General features: G+C 34.6%; 1 protein-coding gene across 2 annotated transcripts in view; it reads right to left on the bottom strand.

Moving 5' to 3' along the window:
- Positions 1-16,668, bottom strand: part of SI (sucrase-isomaltase) — a 118,798-nt gene that overhangs the window by 85,169 nt on the left and 16,961 nt on the right. For both annotated transcript variants that reach the window (XM_061416911.1, XM_061416920.1), the window contains 6 exons: positions 15,098-15,229; positions 14,892-15,011; positions 12,948-13,061; positions 6,145-6,229; positions 2,529-2,646; positions 366-537 (listed from right to left, as the gene is read on the bottom strand). In XM_061416911.1, coding sequence (XP_061272895.1) covers positions 366-537; positions 2,529-2,646; positions 6,145-6,229; positions 12,948-13,061; positions 14,892-15,011; positions 15,098-15,229 — 741 coding nt within the window. The remainder of the gene's footprint in view (positions 1-365; positions 538-2,528; positions 2,647-6,144; positions 6,230-12,947; positions 13,062-14,891; positions 15,012-15,097; positions 15,230-16,668) is intronic.

Here is a 16,668-nt window from a genome sequence, read left to right as displayed (position 1 = left end):
TCTAGAGAATTTTGAATATATCTAGACAATTGATATTTACTTTCTTTACAATGCCAATTTGGATTTTTCCTTACGGTTTTCTCTGGTGCTTTTGTATTTATTATGTAAGATTTTTCTGTGCTTTGTTTATATTGACTCTTGTTTTAGGAATTAGTATGATTTGACCAAATTTTGTTCATTCTCGCTTTACACTCTAATGTTATAGACACCATTCACAATCTTATTTTTCTCATAAAGTCTCTAGGAATAGAAATTGAAATTTTCTGTCATATGCCTTTAATCATTTAACTGAAAATCATTAAGATGACAATATTACAAAATTTGTAATTACAGTGTTTATAAATAATATTGTAAAAACTACTTACCAAAGGTATTCCAAACAAACCAAACTCCAGCATTCCTGTAATAGACCATTCCATTTGTTCCCAAGAAGCAGTATTGTCTCCTAACCAATGTGCAGAATGGCTTCCAGATCCAGCAAAAGTTGATCGGGTAAGAATAAAGCTTCTTTTATTAGGAAGAACTTTTTCTATAGCTCTAAAACCAAAATCAAATTAATAAATAACATCTATTTTAAAATAATATTGATATGATAAATTCTAAAATATTAAATTCAAGGCATATATTAGTTTTTAGAACCAAGCTATAATAGTTACAACTATTAGTATTTTATATTAATTTTGCATTTACATATTAATATTTACTTAGTAAAATACATTCAGATCAAACATGGAAAAGAAATATTCTAGAAATGATTTAGACTTTGAATAATTTTCTTTACCAAATTAAACATGGATTTTCTGTACCCAGAAAACAAATCAATATTTGTTTTTGAAATATATGATTTAAATCCATTGAAAAATCTCTTTATAATATAAAGTACAGTAGTCCAAACTTGAACCCAAAACACATTTTTTGTGATTCAGTGATGCTCAGTACAGTTTAGTTCATTCAGTTGCTCAGTTGTGTCCGACTCTTCATGACCCCATGAATTGCAGCACGCCAGGCCTCCCTGTCCCTCACCAACTCCTGGAATTCACTCAAACTCATGTCCAACAAGTCAGTGATGCCATCCAGCCATCTCATCCTCTGTCGTCCCCTTCTCCTCCTGCCCCCAATCCCTCCCAGCATCAGGGTCTTTTCCAATGAGTCACCTCTTGGCATGAGGTGGCCAAAGTACTGGAGTTTCAGCTTTAGCATCATTCTTTCCAAAGAACACCCAGGACTGATCTCCTTTAGGATGGACTGGTTGGATCTCTTTGCAGTCCAAGGGACTCTCAAGAGTCTTCTTCAACACCACAGTTCAAAAGCATCAATTTTTCAGCACTCAGCTTTCTTCACAGTCCAACTGTCACATCCATGCATGACTACTGGAAAAACCATAGCCTTGACTAGACAGACCTTTGTTGGCAAAGTAATGTCTCTGCTTTTGAATATGCTTTCTAGGTTGGTCATAACTTTCCTTCCAAGGAGTAAGTGTTTTAATTTCATGGCTGCAATCACCATCTGCAGTGATTTTGGCTGATCATACATTAATGTCTATATTTTCAAATATTATCTAGCAATGTTGATGTAAAACTTATATGCTTGCAAAGCATTTTATTTTGTTTTAGAATTTCATCGTCCACAATACTAGCATTATTCAGCTCACCTCTATTAGTACTTGAATATTGTTGACAAATTTTTCCATAATTGGAAAATAATCAGAAAAAAGGTAATAAAATTTTAATTTGGTAGATTACATTAATAAAAATATAGTAGTATACTGAGGTGCTTTTTTAAAATTACCTTTATATGAACTATAATGTTCTTTCTAGAATTTATTTACTTATACTCTATTATATATAGAGAGAAGTGAACACTATGAAGATAGCATATACAATTTTGATATCCTGGTATGCTTTGGGACCAAATATGCTTTAGAATTAAAACTTGGTCACAGTTGCTTAATTATGATAAAATTTAAAATTTATTGATCCAGAACTTTTTTTTGACTTACTATTGAATTATAGGTCCTTATACAATGCTTGAAAAAGTAAGCAATCCATATATGATTATCTCCTTTCTCTGCTTTGTATCATGCTACTTTTTACACACAAGCAAACACATTTTATAGAGAATTACTTGTGAAATACTGCATAGAAAACCACATTTTAAATGAAATACTCTTTAAAAAAAAATAGTGACTTGTCCAAATAGCACCATTGTCTTAGGCCAGTTATGAGATTCATGTTTAGAATACATGTTCAGACACACCAAGCTGAATCAAAATTTAGAAGGATAATTTCAGTTGATGAATTAAAAAAGGATCACAGTTAAGTACATATATCATGTAATTCTTAATAATTAAGTTTTAAATATGTGAATATTTAATAAAAGAGGTGATGCTTTTATGTCCTAATTTTTCACAATGAAAATAGTATCTTTCTTTCCTTTCCTACAGTTGTTATTATCCACTCTATGTAAATTACCAATTACATTTCTAGACAATAAATATTAGAGAGTATTCTGAATGAAACTGCACTTACTTCTCTGTAGCTATAGACATACTATATCCATACAGGCTGTGTACATCATACTGTTTTCCCCAGTATTGCATAGCATCCATGCAAATTGTTTTGGAATACATGAGTTTGTCAAGAATATCTTAGAAAAAAAAAAGAAAGAAATAATTAGGTAAGAAATATTTTGCCATTTTAAGCTTCATAATTCTTAAGTGATGTGCTATGTAATACTATATGTAATGAAAATATAATGAGAGACATCACTTTATGCTAAGTTCCAGTTGGGTCTCTACCCTTTATTCTCATTAACTGACCATTACATTTGCACTTAAAGTAATACATACTATGTTTCTTAGCTTCAGTAATGAATAAATTCGTGGAAATATTAGACTTTAACATGTATATAGAAATATATACATCTGTATTGTAAATCATATGATTATAGTCCTATTTGAAAATTGTGTAACTTTTTAAAAATATAACCTAATTCCACACATGTAGACTTGTTACACAACAGAAAATCATTTAAATCTCTGCTTTTCAGTTTTTATTGTGTTTTAATTTGCAGGCTTATGTAGCATTGTAATAATTATTGCTTTCTTCAGATGTCCTTATTACAATGTATTTCCCTAAGATCACTTATTTGCCTTTACGTTAAATTTTTACCAGTTTTAATGATGAAAACATGCTTTTTAAAATAGGTGAGAAGTTATTCACATTTGTTATTGCTGTTGTTTAGTCATTAAGTCATGTCCAACTCTTTTGAGACTCCATGGAGTGTAGCCTACAAGGATTCTCTGTTCACTGGAATTGCTATTTCCTTCTCCAGGGGATCTTTCCAATGCAGGAATTGAATCTGTGCCTCCAGTATTTACAGGCGGATGATTTACCACCAATTCCCAAGGGAAGCCCAACTATTCATATTAGCTACATCTAATAATGGCAAAGGAGGAAAGGAAAGATATTCCCCTTTGAATGCAGTGTTCCAAAGAATAGCAAGGAGAGATAAGAAAGCCTTCCTCAGTGATCAACGCAAAGAAATAGAGGAAAGCATTAGAATGGTAGAAACTAGAGATCTCTTTAAGAAAATCAGAGATACCAAAGGAATATTTCATGCAAAGATGGGACAGAAATTGTATGGACCTAACAGAAGAGAAGGCGATGGCACCCCTCTCCAGTACTCTTGCCTGGAAAATCCCATGGACAGAGAAGCCTGTTAGGCTGCAGTCCATGGGGTCGCTAAGAGTCAGACAGGACTGAGCGACTTCACTTTCACTTTTCACTTTCATGCATTGGAGAAGGAAATGGCAACCCACTCCAGTGTTCTTGCCTGGAGAATCCCAGGGACGGCGGGGCCTGGTGGGCTGCCGTCTATGGGGTCGCACAGAGTCGGACACGACTGAAGCAACTTAGCAGCAGCAGCAACAGAAGCAGAAGATATTAGGAAGAGTTGGCAAGAATACACAGAAGAACTATACAAAAAAGATCTTCATGGCCCAGATAATCATGATGATGTGATCACTCATCTAGAGCCAGACATCCAGGAATGCGAAGTCAAGTGGGCCTTAGGAAGCATCGCTACAAACAAAGCTATTGGAAGTGATAGAATTCCAGTTAAGCTATTTCAAATCTTAAAAGATGATGCTGTGAAAGTGCTACATTCAATATGCCAGCAAATTTGGAAAACTCAGCAGTGGCTACAGGACTGGAAAAGGTCAGTTTTCATTCCAATCTCAAAGAAAGATAATGCCAAAGAATGCTCAAACTACCACACAATTGCATTTATCTCACACAGTGGTAAAGTAATGCTCAAAATTCTCCAAGCCAGGCTTCAACAGTACCTTAACTATGAACTTCCAGATGTTCAAGCTGGTTTTAAAAAAGGCAGAGGAACCAGAGATCAGATTGCCAACATCCGTTGGATCATTGAAAAAGCAAGACGGTTCTAGAAAAATATCTACTTCTGCTTTATTGACTATGACAAAGCCTTTGACTGTGTGGATTACAACATACTGTGGAAAATTCTTCAAGAGATGGGAATACCAGACCACCTGTCCTGCCTCCTGAGAAATCTGTATGCAGGTCAAGAAGCAACAGTTAGAACTGGACATGGAACAACAGATTGGTTCCAAATAGGAAAAGGAGTACATCAAGGCTGTATATTGTCACTCTGCTTATTTAACTTATATGCAGAGTACATCATGAGAAATGCTGGACTGGATGAAGCACAAGCTGGAATCAAGATTGATGGGAGAAATATCAATAAATTCACATATGCAGATGACATCACCCTTATGGCAGAAAGCAAGGAAGAAATAAGATGAAAGTGAACTAAAGATAAAAGAACTTTTGATGAAAGTGAAAGAAGAGAGTGAAAAAGTTGACTTAAAACTCAATATTCAAAAAACAAAGATCATGGCATCGGGTCCCATTAAAGTGAAATTTGAAAGTGAACTCGCTCTGTCGTGTCCAACTCTTCGTGGCCCCATGGACTGTAGCCCACCAGGCTCCTCCATCCATGTGATTCTTCAGGCAAGAATACTGGAGTGGGTTTCCTTTTCCTTCACCAGGGGATCTTCCTGGCCCAGGGATCAAACCCAGGTCTCCCGCATTGCAGGCAGACACTTTAACCTCTGAGCCACCAGGGAAGATCATGGCATCTGGTCCCATTACTTAATGACAAATAGATGGGGAAACAGTTGAAACAGTCACAGACATTATTTTTGGGGGGTTCCACAATCACTGCAGATGGTGACTGCAGCCATGAAATTAAAAGATGCATGCTCCTTGGAAGAAAAGTTATGACCAACCGAGACAGCTTATTAAAAAGCAGAGACATTACTTTGCCAACAAAGGTCTGTCTAGTCAAAGTTATGGTTTTTCCAGTAGTCATGCATGGGTGTGAGAGTTGGACTATAAAGAAAGCTGAACACCAAAAAATTGATGCTTTTGAACTGTGGTGTTGGAGAAGACTCTTGAGAGTCCCTTGGACTGCAAGGAGATCCAACCTGTCCATCCTAAATGAAATCAGTCCTGAATATTCATTGGAAGGACGGATGCTGAAGCTGAAACTCCAATATTTTGGCCACCTGATGCAAAGAACTGACTCATTTGAAAAAACCCATATGCTTCAGTGGGAAAGATTGAATGAAGGAGGAGAAGGGGACAACAGAGGATGAGATGGTTGGATGGAATCACTGATTCAGTGGATATGAGTTTGAGTAAACTCCAGGAGTTGGTGATGGACAGGGAGGCCTGGTGTGCTGTAATCCAAGCGATCGCAAAGAGTAGGACGTGACTGAGTGACTGAACTTAACTGCATAATGACACAGAATTACAGCATAGTGCTCAAGGAAAAAAAAAATTATCATTTACATTATGATTTCAAACAAATTTTGTTTCTTTCATTTATCATTTAATCATGGGCAATTCATCAGTGGTAAAGACAAATATTCTACACCAAAATTTAAAAATGTGCTCCTTTCCTTAAGCATAAATATTTTGAACAAAAATAAACACCACAGTTATTTCAGGGTCTCAAAATTATATCAACATCTGTAATTTAGAAAGATATGCTTGAATATACCAGTAAATAAATATAGTTTTTCTCAATTAACTGTAGAAGATAAATGAAATTTACCGGGAGTAAAAGGTGGGTAATTCAGGTTGTTTGCACTGCATCCTTTCTTTGAACCTTGAACAAAGCTGGAAACTTCATTCATGTCCTGAATGGATATAAGATAAAAAACAACATATTTTATATAGTTGTAAATCATATCTGTAGAAGGTCTCTATTTATTTGTAAATATTTTATCAAGCCCAACCATGACATTCTTCTCCAGAAGGCAAATATAACCTGCTGCTGCTGCTGCTAAGCCACTTCAGTCGTGTCCAACTCTGTGCGACCCCATGGATGGCAGGCCACCAGGCTCCCCCATCCCTGGAATTCTCCAGGCAAGAACACTGGAGTGGGTTGTCATTTCCCTCTCCAATGCATGAAAGTGAAAACTGAAAGTGAAGTCGCTCAGTTGTGTCCTACCAACCTACAAACAACTTGTTTAACTATTCTCACTACTTGATTCTACTTCTAGTATGAACAAATTATTATAGTGAGAAAAAATATTACTTATGTTTGCATAAATATATATACCAGATAACAAAGGTATCTGGATGGGTTTAAAAGATTATACGGAGAAGGCAATGGCACCCGACTCCACTACTCTTGCCTGGAAAATCCCATGGACCGAGGAGCCTGGTGGGCTGCAGTCCATGGGGTTGCTGAGAGTCGGACATGACTGAATGACTTCACTTTCACTTTTCACTTTCATGCATTGGAGAAGGAAATGGCAACCCACTCCAGTGTACTTGCCTGGAGAATCTCAGGGACGGGGGAGCCTGGTGGGCTGCCGTCTATGGGGTTGCACAGAGTCGGACACGACTAAAGCGACTTAGCAGCAGCAGCAGCAAAGGATTATATACAACAAAAATATACTTGATTTACCTTGTTTAAAATATATATAAAGCATTAATCATATTAGATTAAATGTATTAAGCAATGGTCTTTTAAAATAACTGTATTGATCTTCTCACTGAACTTATCATTGTACATATTTCCGGCACATTCATTTATTTAGCATAGTTTATTAATTTCAGCTGGCATTTATCTAGTTTCTATTGTGTGCCTTGCTAGCAGCTAGACACAGCACTTTTTGCCTGGGCTTCCCTGGTGGCTCAGATGGTAAACAATCTACCTACATTTCAGGAGACCTTGGTTCAATCCCTGGGTTGGGAAAATCCCCTAGAGAAGGGAATGGCAACCCACTTCTGTATTCTTGCCTGGAAAATCCCATGGACAGAGAAGCCTGGTGGGCTACAGTCCTGCTGCTGCTGCTGCTAGGTTGCTTCAGTGGTATCCGACTCTGTGCGACCCCATAGATGGAAGCCCACCAGGCTCCCCTGTCCCTGGAATTCTCCAGGCAAGAACACTGGAGTGGGTTGCCATTTCCTTCTCCAATGCATGAAAGTGAAAAGTGAAAGTGAAGTTGCTCAGTCGTGTCCGACTCTTCACCACCCCATAGACTGCAGCCTACCAGGCTCCTCGGTCCATGGGATTTTCCAGGCAAGAGTACTGGAGTGGGGTGCCATTGCCTTCTCCGGGGCTACAGTCTATGGGGTTGCAAAGAGTCAGACACAACTGAGTGACTAACACAACTCCTACACTTTCATGAGACAGTGAGAATATAAAAAAGGTGAATAGCATTTTAGTAATCTAATAAAAATGGCTATGACCTTATTGAATCCCTGGAAGAGTTTCAGGGAACCCTAGGGCTGCTGGACCACATTATAAGAACCAGTTCTTTGTAAACTGAGGCCTCAATATTATCTTCCTGCTTACTAGTTCTATGTCCACAAACAGTTGAGTAAAATCTTTGAACTAAAAAAGATAATTCATATAAAATCATTTATAACATGCTCAAGAAATGTGTGTCTTTCTCCTTCTCTGTTAATATACCAGACTTCTATATATTTTTGAGTCTTATTTCCCACATCTCTACAGTATGTTGTTTCTGCTCTCACAAAGGTATCAAACTCAATCAATTCCTTTGTTAATTTGGTTTTCCTCAGAGGACGCATATTCTCTTCATTACTCTTCCCTTCTTCAATCCACATGATGCTCAGATGGAATTAATGTAAGAAATTAAGGCCATTCAGGAAGAAGATATAATTTCTCATCTTGATAAACATTTTTGTTTTCTTAAGAGCCACAAAGAAAAACAATTAAGTAGTTATTCTAAAGTATACATTGGGGTTATTTTACTAAAATTACCTAATATATTCAATTTTTCTGTCATATGTCCAGTAGAATTAATACAAGGAGATACTATAGTTGAACAGGCAATAATTTTAGATAAACATAAATATTTTTTTCTTCTTGACTGCACAAATTGAATTAAATTTAAACATAGCATCAAGTACTGAAATTCATAAATGGAACTGAGTTGTATTATTTTAAATTTTGTCTTTTTCTAAAATATTTTATTAACTCTTGTATATAATATCACTGAAGAAATGCAAGAGCAAACATTTAACTCTGATATTAATGTTATTCTGCTTGAACTGTGTATTTGTAACTTGCAATAAAATTGCAGCATTCACTCAAAATATACTTTATCTTATTCAATTTAAGAGTAAATAAAATAATTTAATATAGTATTATAATAAAATAACTTAAAATGAAATTTGATCATTTGTGTGATTTTAACTATATTCTATAGCAAATGGATAGCATTTAATATTTTATTATTTTTAATTAAAATGTCTTATCTATTTGGAAAGATTATATTATTAATAAGCTAAACTTACTACTCATAATTTGAAGGAATTGATTTGTATTTCTTTTAATGTATTTTGTATTTTTGTTCTTTCAGAATTCTGAAAATACTTTTCTCTAACATATTCAAATCATTTAAGTGATGTTACATTTATATAATGTCATGTAAGAAGTGATTTTGACTAGCATTTCAACATTAGAATCAGATTGAAAGTTTTGTAAGTTTTGAGGCAAAGAACTCAGTGAATTGATAGTAAGATGTATTCCTACAGATTTTCAGGTATTATTAAAATCATCTCAAGTCTAGTAATGACTATTTGTAGAAATTGGCAATGGCGTTTTTAGGGGTACTTTATAAAGTCCATTGAAAATTGTATAATAATCTGGTGATATTACATAACTTCACATTTAAACTAAATCTAAGTGAAGTGAAGTAAAATTGCTCAGACGTGTCTGACTTTTTGCGACCCTATGGACTTTAGCCTATGAGGCTTCCCTGTCCATGGGATTTTCCAGGCAAGAGTATGGGAGTGGTTGCCATTTCCTTCTCCAGAAGTCTAAATGAAAATGCCCTTATTTTCAAAGAAATTCAAATAATAAACTTTTTCTAAGAATCTTATGAAATGTCAAGAGAACATATTCAATTAAGCCTTCAGTTATTTGGGATACTTTGAGCATGTTTGTATATATTTTCTTGATGAATTTTAAGTTTCCCAACACTATATATTAAATTATTAGACTTCTTAATGGGAAAACTCAAATGTTCAGATTTTAAAGAATAAAACCATAATAACAATGTGATTACAAAAATATGCCTATTTTTTCAGAAAAAAATGGAAATGTTCTTTGAATTTTAAAAATATTGACTGATACTTTTATTTTAAAATCACATTTTTAGTCTTAATTGTACCAAATGCAGTTGGCTCTTATTTCTAAAATATTAGATTACCTTAAGAATGACACAAAAAAGATAATTCAACTGTAATATATGCTTATATGCAAAAAATCTATTTTTCTGTTTCAATTAAGCTCATGATATTTTCTGAAGTGATTTTAACACTTAAAATTAAAAAGCATTAGCATTGAATCTAAATTAAAAATCTACCAAATTATAAAATTATACAAATATTTTAAAATTTGACATGAAAATAATTTTTCATGAGTTAAATAATACTCCTTTACTGTATATTCATTGTCAGAAAAAATAATTTGAATAAAATGAAAAAAGTAGAGAAACAACTAGCACTAGAATTTGGCAGTTATTTAGGAAAGAGCTGGAAACAGAATATCTACTACATAAACCAAATGTATGGTGGCGCTAAGAGTAAAGAACCTGCCTGTCAATGCAGGAGACTTAAGAAATCTGGGTTTGATCTCTGGGTTGGGAGGATGCCCTGGAGGAGGGTTTGGCAACCCATTCCATTAGTCTTGCCTGGAGAAGTCCATGGATGGAGGAGCTTGGAAGAGTACAGTCCACAGGGTTGCAAAGAGTTGTACAAGACTGAAGCAACTCAACATACACAAGAACAGAGTATATATGAATATGGTGATCTTTGGAAGGAATGATGCTAAAGCTGAAACTCCAGTATCTTGCCCACCCCATGAGAAGAACTGACTCATTCGAAAACACTCTGATGCTAGGAGGGATTGGGGGCAGGAGGAGAAGGGGACGACAGAGGATGAGATGGCTGGATGGCATCACCGACTCAATGGAAGTTGAGTTTGAGTGAACTCCGGGAGTTGGTGATGGACAGGGAGGCCTGGAGTGCTGCGATTGATGGGGTTGCAAAGAGTTGGACACGACTGAGCGACTGAACTGAATGAGCTTTGAAATCATACTGGTCATCATTCTGTGTTTTTTTTTTTTTTCCTTTTTGAATTAGTCAAAATGCTTCTGTGTTAGTGTCATAATTACTCTGACCTGCTCAGATGCTCTTCTTCCCATCCCTCCCTCTCTTTGGATATGAATCAAGTGTTTCATTCTTCAATAGACTTGGAAAATGGAGTATTTTCTCTTCATAGCTTAGTCAAATTCTCTTGCACTATGGCTAAATGCCATTTATACTTGTAACTCTGATGCAATGGACTCAAATTGTTTCCTATGCAATAAAAAGAAAGAAAGGAAGAAAGAAAAGAAGGAAGGGAAAGAAGGAGGGAAAAAGGAAACAAAGAAAGGAAAGAAGGCAAAAAGGCACTTCTAATTTAAATAAAGCAATTGAAATTGGAGCTAGAATTGAAAACAAAACTCAAGAGAAGTTTGCTTAATTTTATTATTATTATTATTATTATTTTTTGTCATTTCTACCAGCACTGAGTGTTGTGGATTCTATCAAGAATTGTGGCTAAAAAAGGAAATAAAGAAATGAGGTAGGATTGATGGTGACAAGTATGGTCAAGGATTCCCTACCCGGCTTTTTTCTTCACCTTAAGGAAAACTTAAATAGAATTAAGTGAAATAAATCATTAGCAAAAGAGATTTAAAAATATAGAAGGCAAAACTGCACAGAAGAGAAAGAAAAATCCACATGGGATGACTGATTCTGACTGGAGTAAGAGCCACTTCATCAATTGAAGATGAAGAAAAAGAGGAGGGATTCTGGCTTTTATGGGTTGGGGTGGGAAGTGGAGTCAGTTCATGTCATAGTCTTCCATTATCTCGATAAAGGAGAAAGAGAGGTCCTCTCTGTAGATAAGAGCTGTTAGTAAAATGGAGTATTCACTGGGGATAAATGGAAATTTAACTGGTAAAAAGACAAAAGACAGGATTGCTTGATGACAGTATGTCTTATGAGTTTTGGGGTGAAATTGTAGTTATCTCACCAATAACTGTGTTGTGTGGAGCATCTGATAATTTACAATGTTATTAAAAAGATAGAAAGTAAATCATGAAAATAAAATGCCAGCAGCTAGATATTATCATTGCAATCTCACTAATTTTCTGTCAAATAACTAAATGCCTCTCCATCTTCATTCTGTTATCATCATAAGGATTCTGAAGGTTATGCTAATCTTTTATCAACTCCATGTTTTCATGATGGTGAAAAATAAACACTTGTAATTGATTGGATAAATAAATGATTAGATGAATAATTTAATAATGACTGAATTAATAGTGAAAATTTCAGGAAAGTGGAGATGCTGTGACCTCAAAGGTCAAAAAATTTAGCTATACCCAGATATCTATTATTTTTCCTTCCAAAATTTTGTACAGCTGTAATAACTTTGTAAAACATGGCTGATGTTCTGTACCAAACTATTAGATTTTTTTTTTCCTGAAATACAGAGTTCTCAGATCACCAAGTAATTTAATTCCCCAAATGGACAGGCTCCTCTGTCCATTCAGGCAAGAATACTGGAGTGGGTTGACATTTCCTTCTCCAGGTAATTTTCCCAACCCAGGAATCAGACCTGTGTCTCCTGCATTGCAGGCAGTTTCTTTACCACTGAGCCAACATGGAAGCCAAGTATCTTAAACAAAAGACACTAAATCATTGACTATAATCACTATTATTTTAAATCATAAACCTACCAGTAGGCATCAATAGCTACAGATATAAAAATTTTATCCAAAGAAACTTTTAAACATTACTGTTTCCCTTTAATAACTTTACCAGTAAACATACAATTTTGTCTATTTATTGTTGTCCTCTGTCTTGAGATAAAACACTTAACTTATTGCCAACATTGATTTGTTCTACTCATAACTTATTAAAAGAAAGTTTCTAAAGGATAAGAGCTTGTTCAAGCCCATGTTGCTGCAATTGCTTAACTACTGTAGCTATTAGTAAAAGTTTTTGAAGTTGCACTACAAATTTTGTTAAATGTTTTCAACTTAAATTATTAGTCATAAAAATATAACCCCATTAGTTACAGAAATAAACTTTATTCTATAAAGAATATTATTAGATGATAAAAATCTCAATTAATAGTTCTTAGTTTTAGTTCTGACCCATGAACATGTCAGGTATGATATTTATATATTCTATAAAAAATATAACATTATTTTATGCTTAATACATTATAAAGTACATCTCATTGAACTTATATTTAATTTATGGAAAAATAATTCTATGTTCATTGTCCAAAATCACAAGTCTAAAATAACTACTTACAATCCAAAGTCCATCATAATTTACTTGTTGATGAAAAAGGTAGCATTCATTTGCCCACCATTCTATGCAGCTTGGATTTGTGAAATCAGGGTATACTGTTAATCCTGGCCATACCTAGAAAAACAGATTATTCCCATATATACAAATGTAAAAGAAAACATAAATAATGGAAATTCAGACTGAGTGAAGAGGAAGAGTAAAAATTCTTAAAGTTATGACATTGTACTTCTTTAGGTATATGTGATCCCTGGACCACCTACATTTACAATAATCTTAGGTCTGCCTGAAAGCACAGACATATTCACTGTGTGATAAGAGGAATTATATTAGTGCATTTCCAAAGGCATATGTTCCCAAGAAATTTAAGCTAAAAGGTTCTTTTTGTGTTTATTTATTTGTGTGTGTGTGTGCTTAGTCACTCAATTATGATGTTCTTGGGACTACTCCAACTGCTTTTAATTATTACTTCATTAAATCTTCACTAGAACTTTAGGAACTAGGTACTATTTTTATCATCACTTTACAGATGAGGTAAGTAGTATAATTAAACCCATTTTGCTGATGAAAGAAGTGATAAACAGAGGAGCTTTTCAAAATCACTTGCTAATAAGTAGTACAGAAGGAACCTTATATCCAATCACATATCCAAGCAGTCTCATATCCAATTCCATGCTGTTAAACACTAGATGCCTCTTTATGATTTATGCTCCTTCATATTATTTTACTTACCATGTAAAATAACGACATTTAGTAAGATAAATTCAATTTCAGATGTATTGAGACAAATAATATTGTTTTATATTCAAATTACGCATATTAGCGATCAGATCTGCCCATATTCAATAGAACAGGTCTTGGTAGTGGTTTAGATGCTAAGTTGTGTGTGACTCTTGTAACCCCATGGACTGTAGCCTACCAGGCTCCTCTGTCCATGGGATGCTCCAGGCAAGAATACTGGAGTGGGTTACCATTTCCTTCTCCAGAGGATCTTCCTGACCCAGGGATTGAACCTGGGACTCCTGTTTTGCAGGCAGATTCTTTACCAACTTAGCTACCAGGGAAGCCCTGGTATAGGTCTTAACAAAATGTATTTTTTAAGATATTAATGATATTAGGGGAGGAATATTGGTTTTTTTTTTCCCTGATGGAGCTCATAATTAAGAACATTTTTATCAGAAATTTTAACTTTGGTGAATGTGATTAAATAAAAAGTGATGGTTAGTATAGTCTTTATTGTTGTAAATAAAGCTATAATAAATATGTTTCTATAAGTTGATATTTTCTTCTGTTTCATTTCCCTTGACTAAATTACAGCATTGGAATTATCAGGTCAACAATCTACACATTATGGGTTTTGATATGTCTTATAAAGCTGTCTCTAGAAGAATATTTATCTTGATTAAAAATTATGCCTTTGGGAATCGGGCATTTTCTTCACACTGCTCTTTATTAGTTCCATGATATGAGGAAAGTTAAAATTGGAAAAGGAAATTTAAACATTAAAGCCATCTCATATTGGCTTTTTTTCAAATGTAAAGTATTAAAAATAACTTTAATTATAGATATCTAATGATTTTATTGTAAAATCATTATACCATAAATGTACACCATAAATCTTATTATCCAACATGTAAGTACTAAATTTATACATGCAATTATTTTACATCAAATATGAGAATTGCTGTAATCAAGGTATTTATCATATTTGTATAAATAATTTCATTGCTTATCATTAAACATTATCTGCCTTCTTACAAGAACTGTTTTAGAGATAATTGGAATATTTACCCTAAAACTTCTCTATGCAATTAAAATAGCAAATCCAGATTTGAAAGCAAGCAAATTCTCTGAGACATGCACATACATACACAACACACACTCAGAAACACTTGTTGTACAATAGAAAATCCAAGCAACACAAATTTAATGAATATCATAATTTACCTCTCCAATAATTGCTGTAGTCCCATCTGATTCATTTACCCACACCTTTTGGGCAGTTCCCCTATCATAGGATTCATATGCTGCCCCATTCGCACGTTTCTCTATGGAAACTGCAGGGTCCTAATTAATAGAGAGAAGAAACTAGAAAATCAATTAATTTTCAAATGTGTAAATACTAAAAATTAATATATATGTTCAGTTATTACCAAGATGATGACGTATTTCTGCCCATGAGCATGCAAATCTTGAACAAATTCTGGGAGGCCATTAAAGGTAACTTGATCATAAGTAAAGATTTTCTTGTCTTCCATATAGTCAATATCAGTGATTTGTGTATCCTAAAAATTATCAGAGTATATTTCAATAAACAGTACTGAAAGAATCCTTTAATCACATCAACCCTAAAGTCCAAAGAATTTCTATTATAAATTTAATGATTAAAAGGAAGAAAGCTGAGTACCGAAGAATTGATGCTTTTGAACTGTGGTGTTGGAGAAGACTCTTGAGAGTCCCTTGGACTGCAAGAAGATCCAACCAGTCCATTGTAGAAGAGATCAGCCCTGGGTGTTCTTTGGAAGGAATGATGCTAAAGCTGAAACTCCAGTACTTTGGCCACCTCACGCAAAGAGTTGACTCATTGGAAAAGACTCATGCTGGGAGGGATTGGGGGCAGGAGGAAAAGGGGGCAGGAGGAAAAGGGGATGACAGAGGATGAGATGGCTGGATGGCATCACCACCTAGATGGACATGAGTTTGAGTGAACTCTGGGAGATGGTGATGGACAAGGAGGCCTGGCGTGCTACGATTCATGGGGTCACAAAGAGTTGGACATGACTGAGTGACTGAACTGAACTGAACTGAACTGAACTTAGATCTCTTTTATTTCACTAAAGACACAATGATATGGCTTATAAAGCTAGTTTTTCTAATCATTATTCACATTTGTTTAAGTGATGATCACTCAGTATGTATTATGTTATAAACACATGCATGTGTACATATATGGGCTCGTATAAAAAACAAAAATCTTCACATTAAATAAAATACATAAAATTATATTACATTAAAAGTATACAAACTTTAAAAGTATATATAAAAAACAACATAATTTTGTTCATACTTCAACATGTGCTCTATTCTGGTATAACTCATAATCAGTCTCAAAATTCAGGTACACCTGGGCATTGTGTATCGACATAAAGTGTACTTCATCATTAATAAGCAGCTTAATAACCTATATCTGTTCAAGCTGGTTTTAGAAAAGGCAGAGGAACCAGAGATCAAATTGCCAACATCCACTGGATCATGGAAAAGGCAAGAAAGTTCCAGAAAAACATCTATTTCTGCTTTATTGACTATGCCAAAGCCTTTAACTGTGTGGATCACAATAAACTGTGGAAAATTCTGAAAGAGATGGGAATACCAGACCACTTGATCTGCCTTTTGAAAAATGTGTATGCAGGTCAGGAAGCAACAGTTAGAACTGGACATGGAACAATAGACTGGTTCCAAATAGGAAAAGGAGTACGTCAAGGCTATATATTGTCACCCTACTTATTTAACTTATATGCAGAGTACATCATGAGAAATGCTGGACTGGCTGAAGCACAAGCTGGAATCAAGATTGCTGGGAGAAATATCAATAACTTCACATACGCAAATGATATCACCCTTATGTCATAAAAGCGAAGAAGAACTAAAGACCTCTTGATGAAAGTGAAAGAGGAGAGTGAACAAGTTGGCTTAAAACTCAATATTCAAAAAACTAAGATCATAG

Source organism: Bos javanicus, chromosome 1, assembly GCF_032452875.1.
Source record: "Bos javanicus breed banteng chromosome 1, ARS-OSU_banteng_1.0, whole genome shotgun sequence".
NCBI lineage: Eukaryota > Metazoa > Chordata > Mammalia > Artiodactyla > Bovidae > Bos > Bos javanicus.
This window is presented reverse-complemented; position numbering and strand designations above follow the sequence as displayed.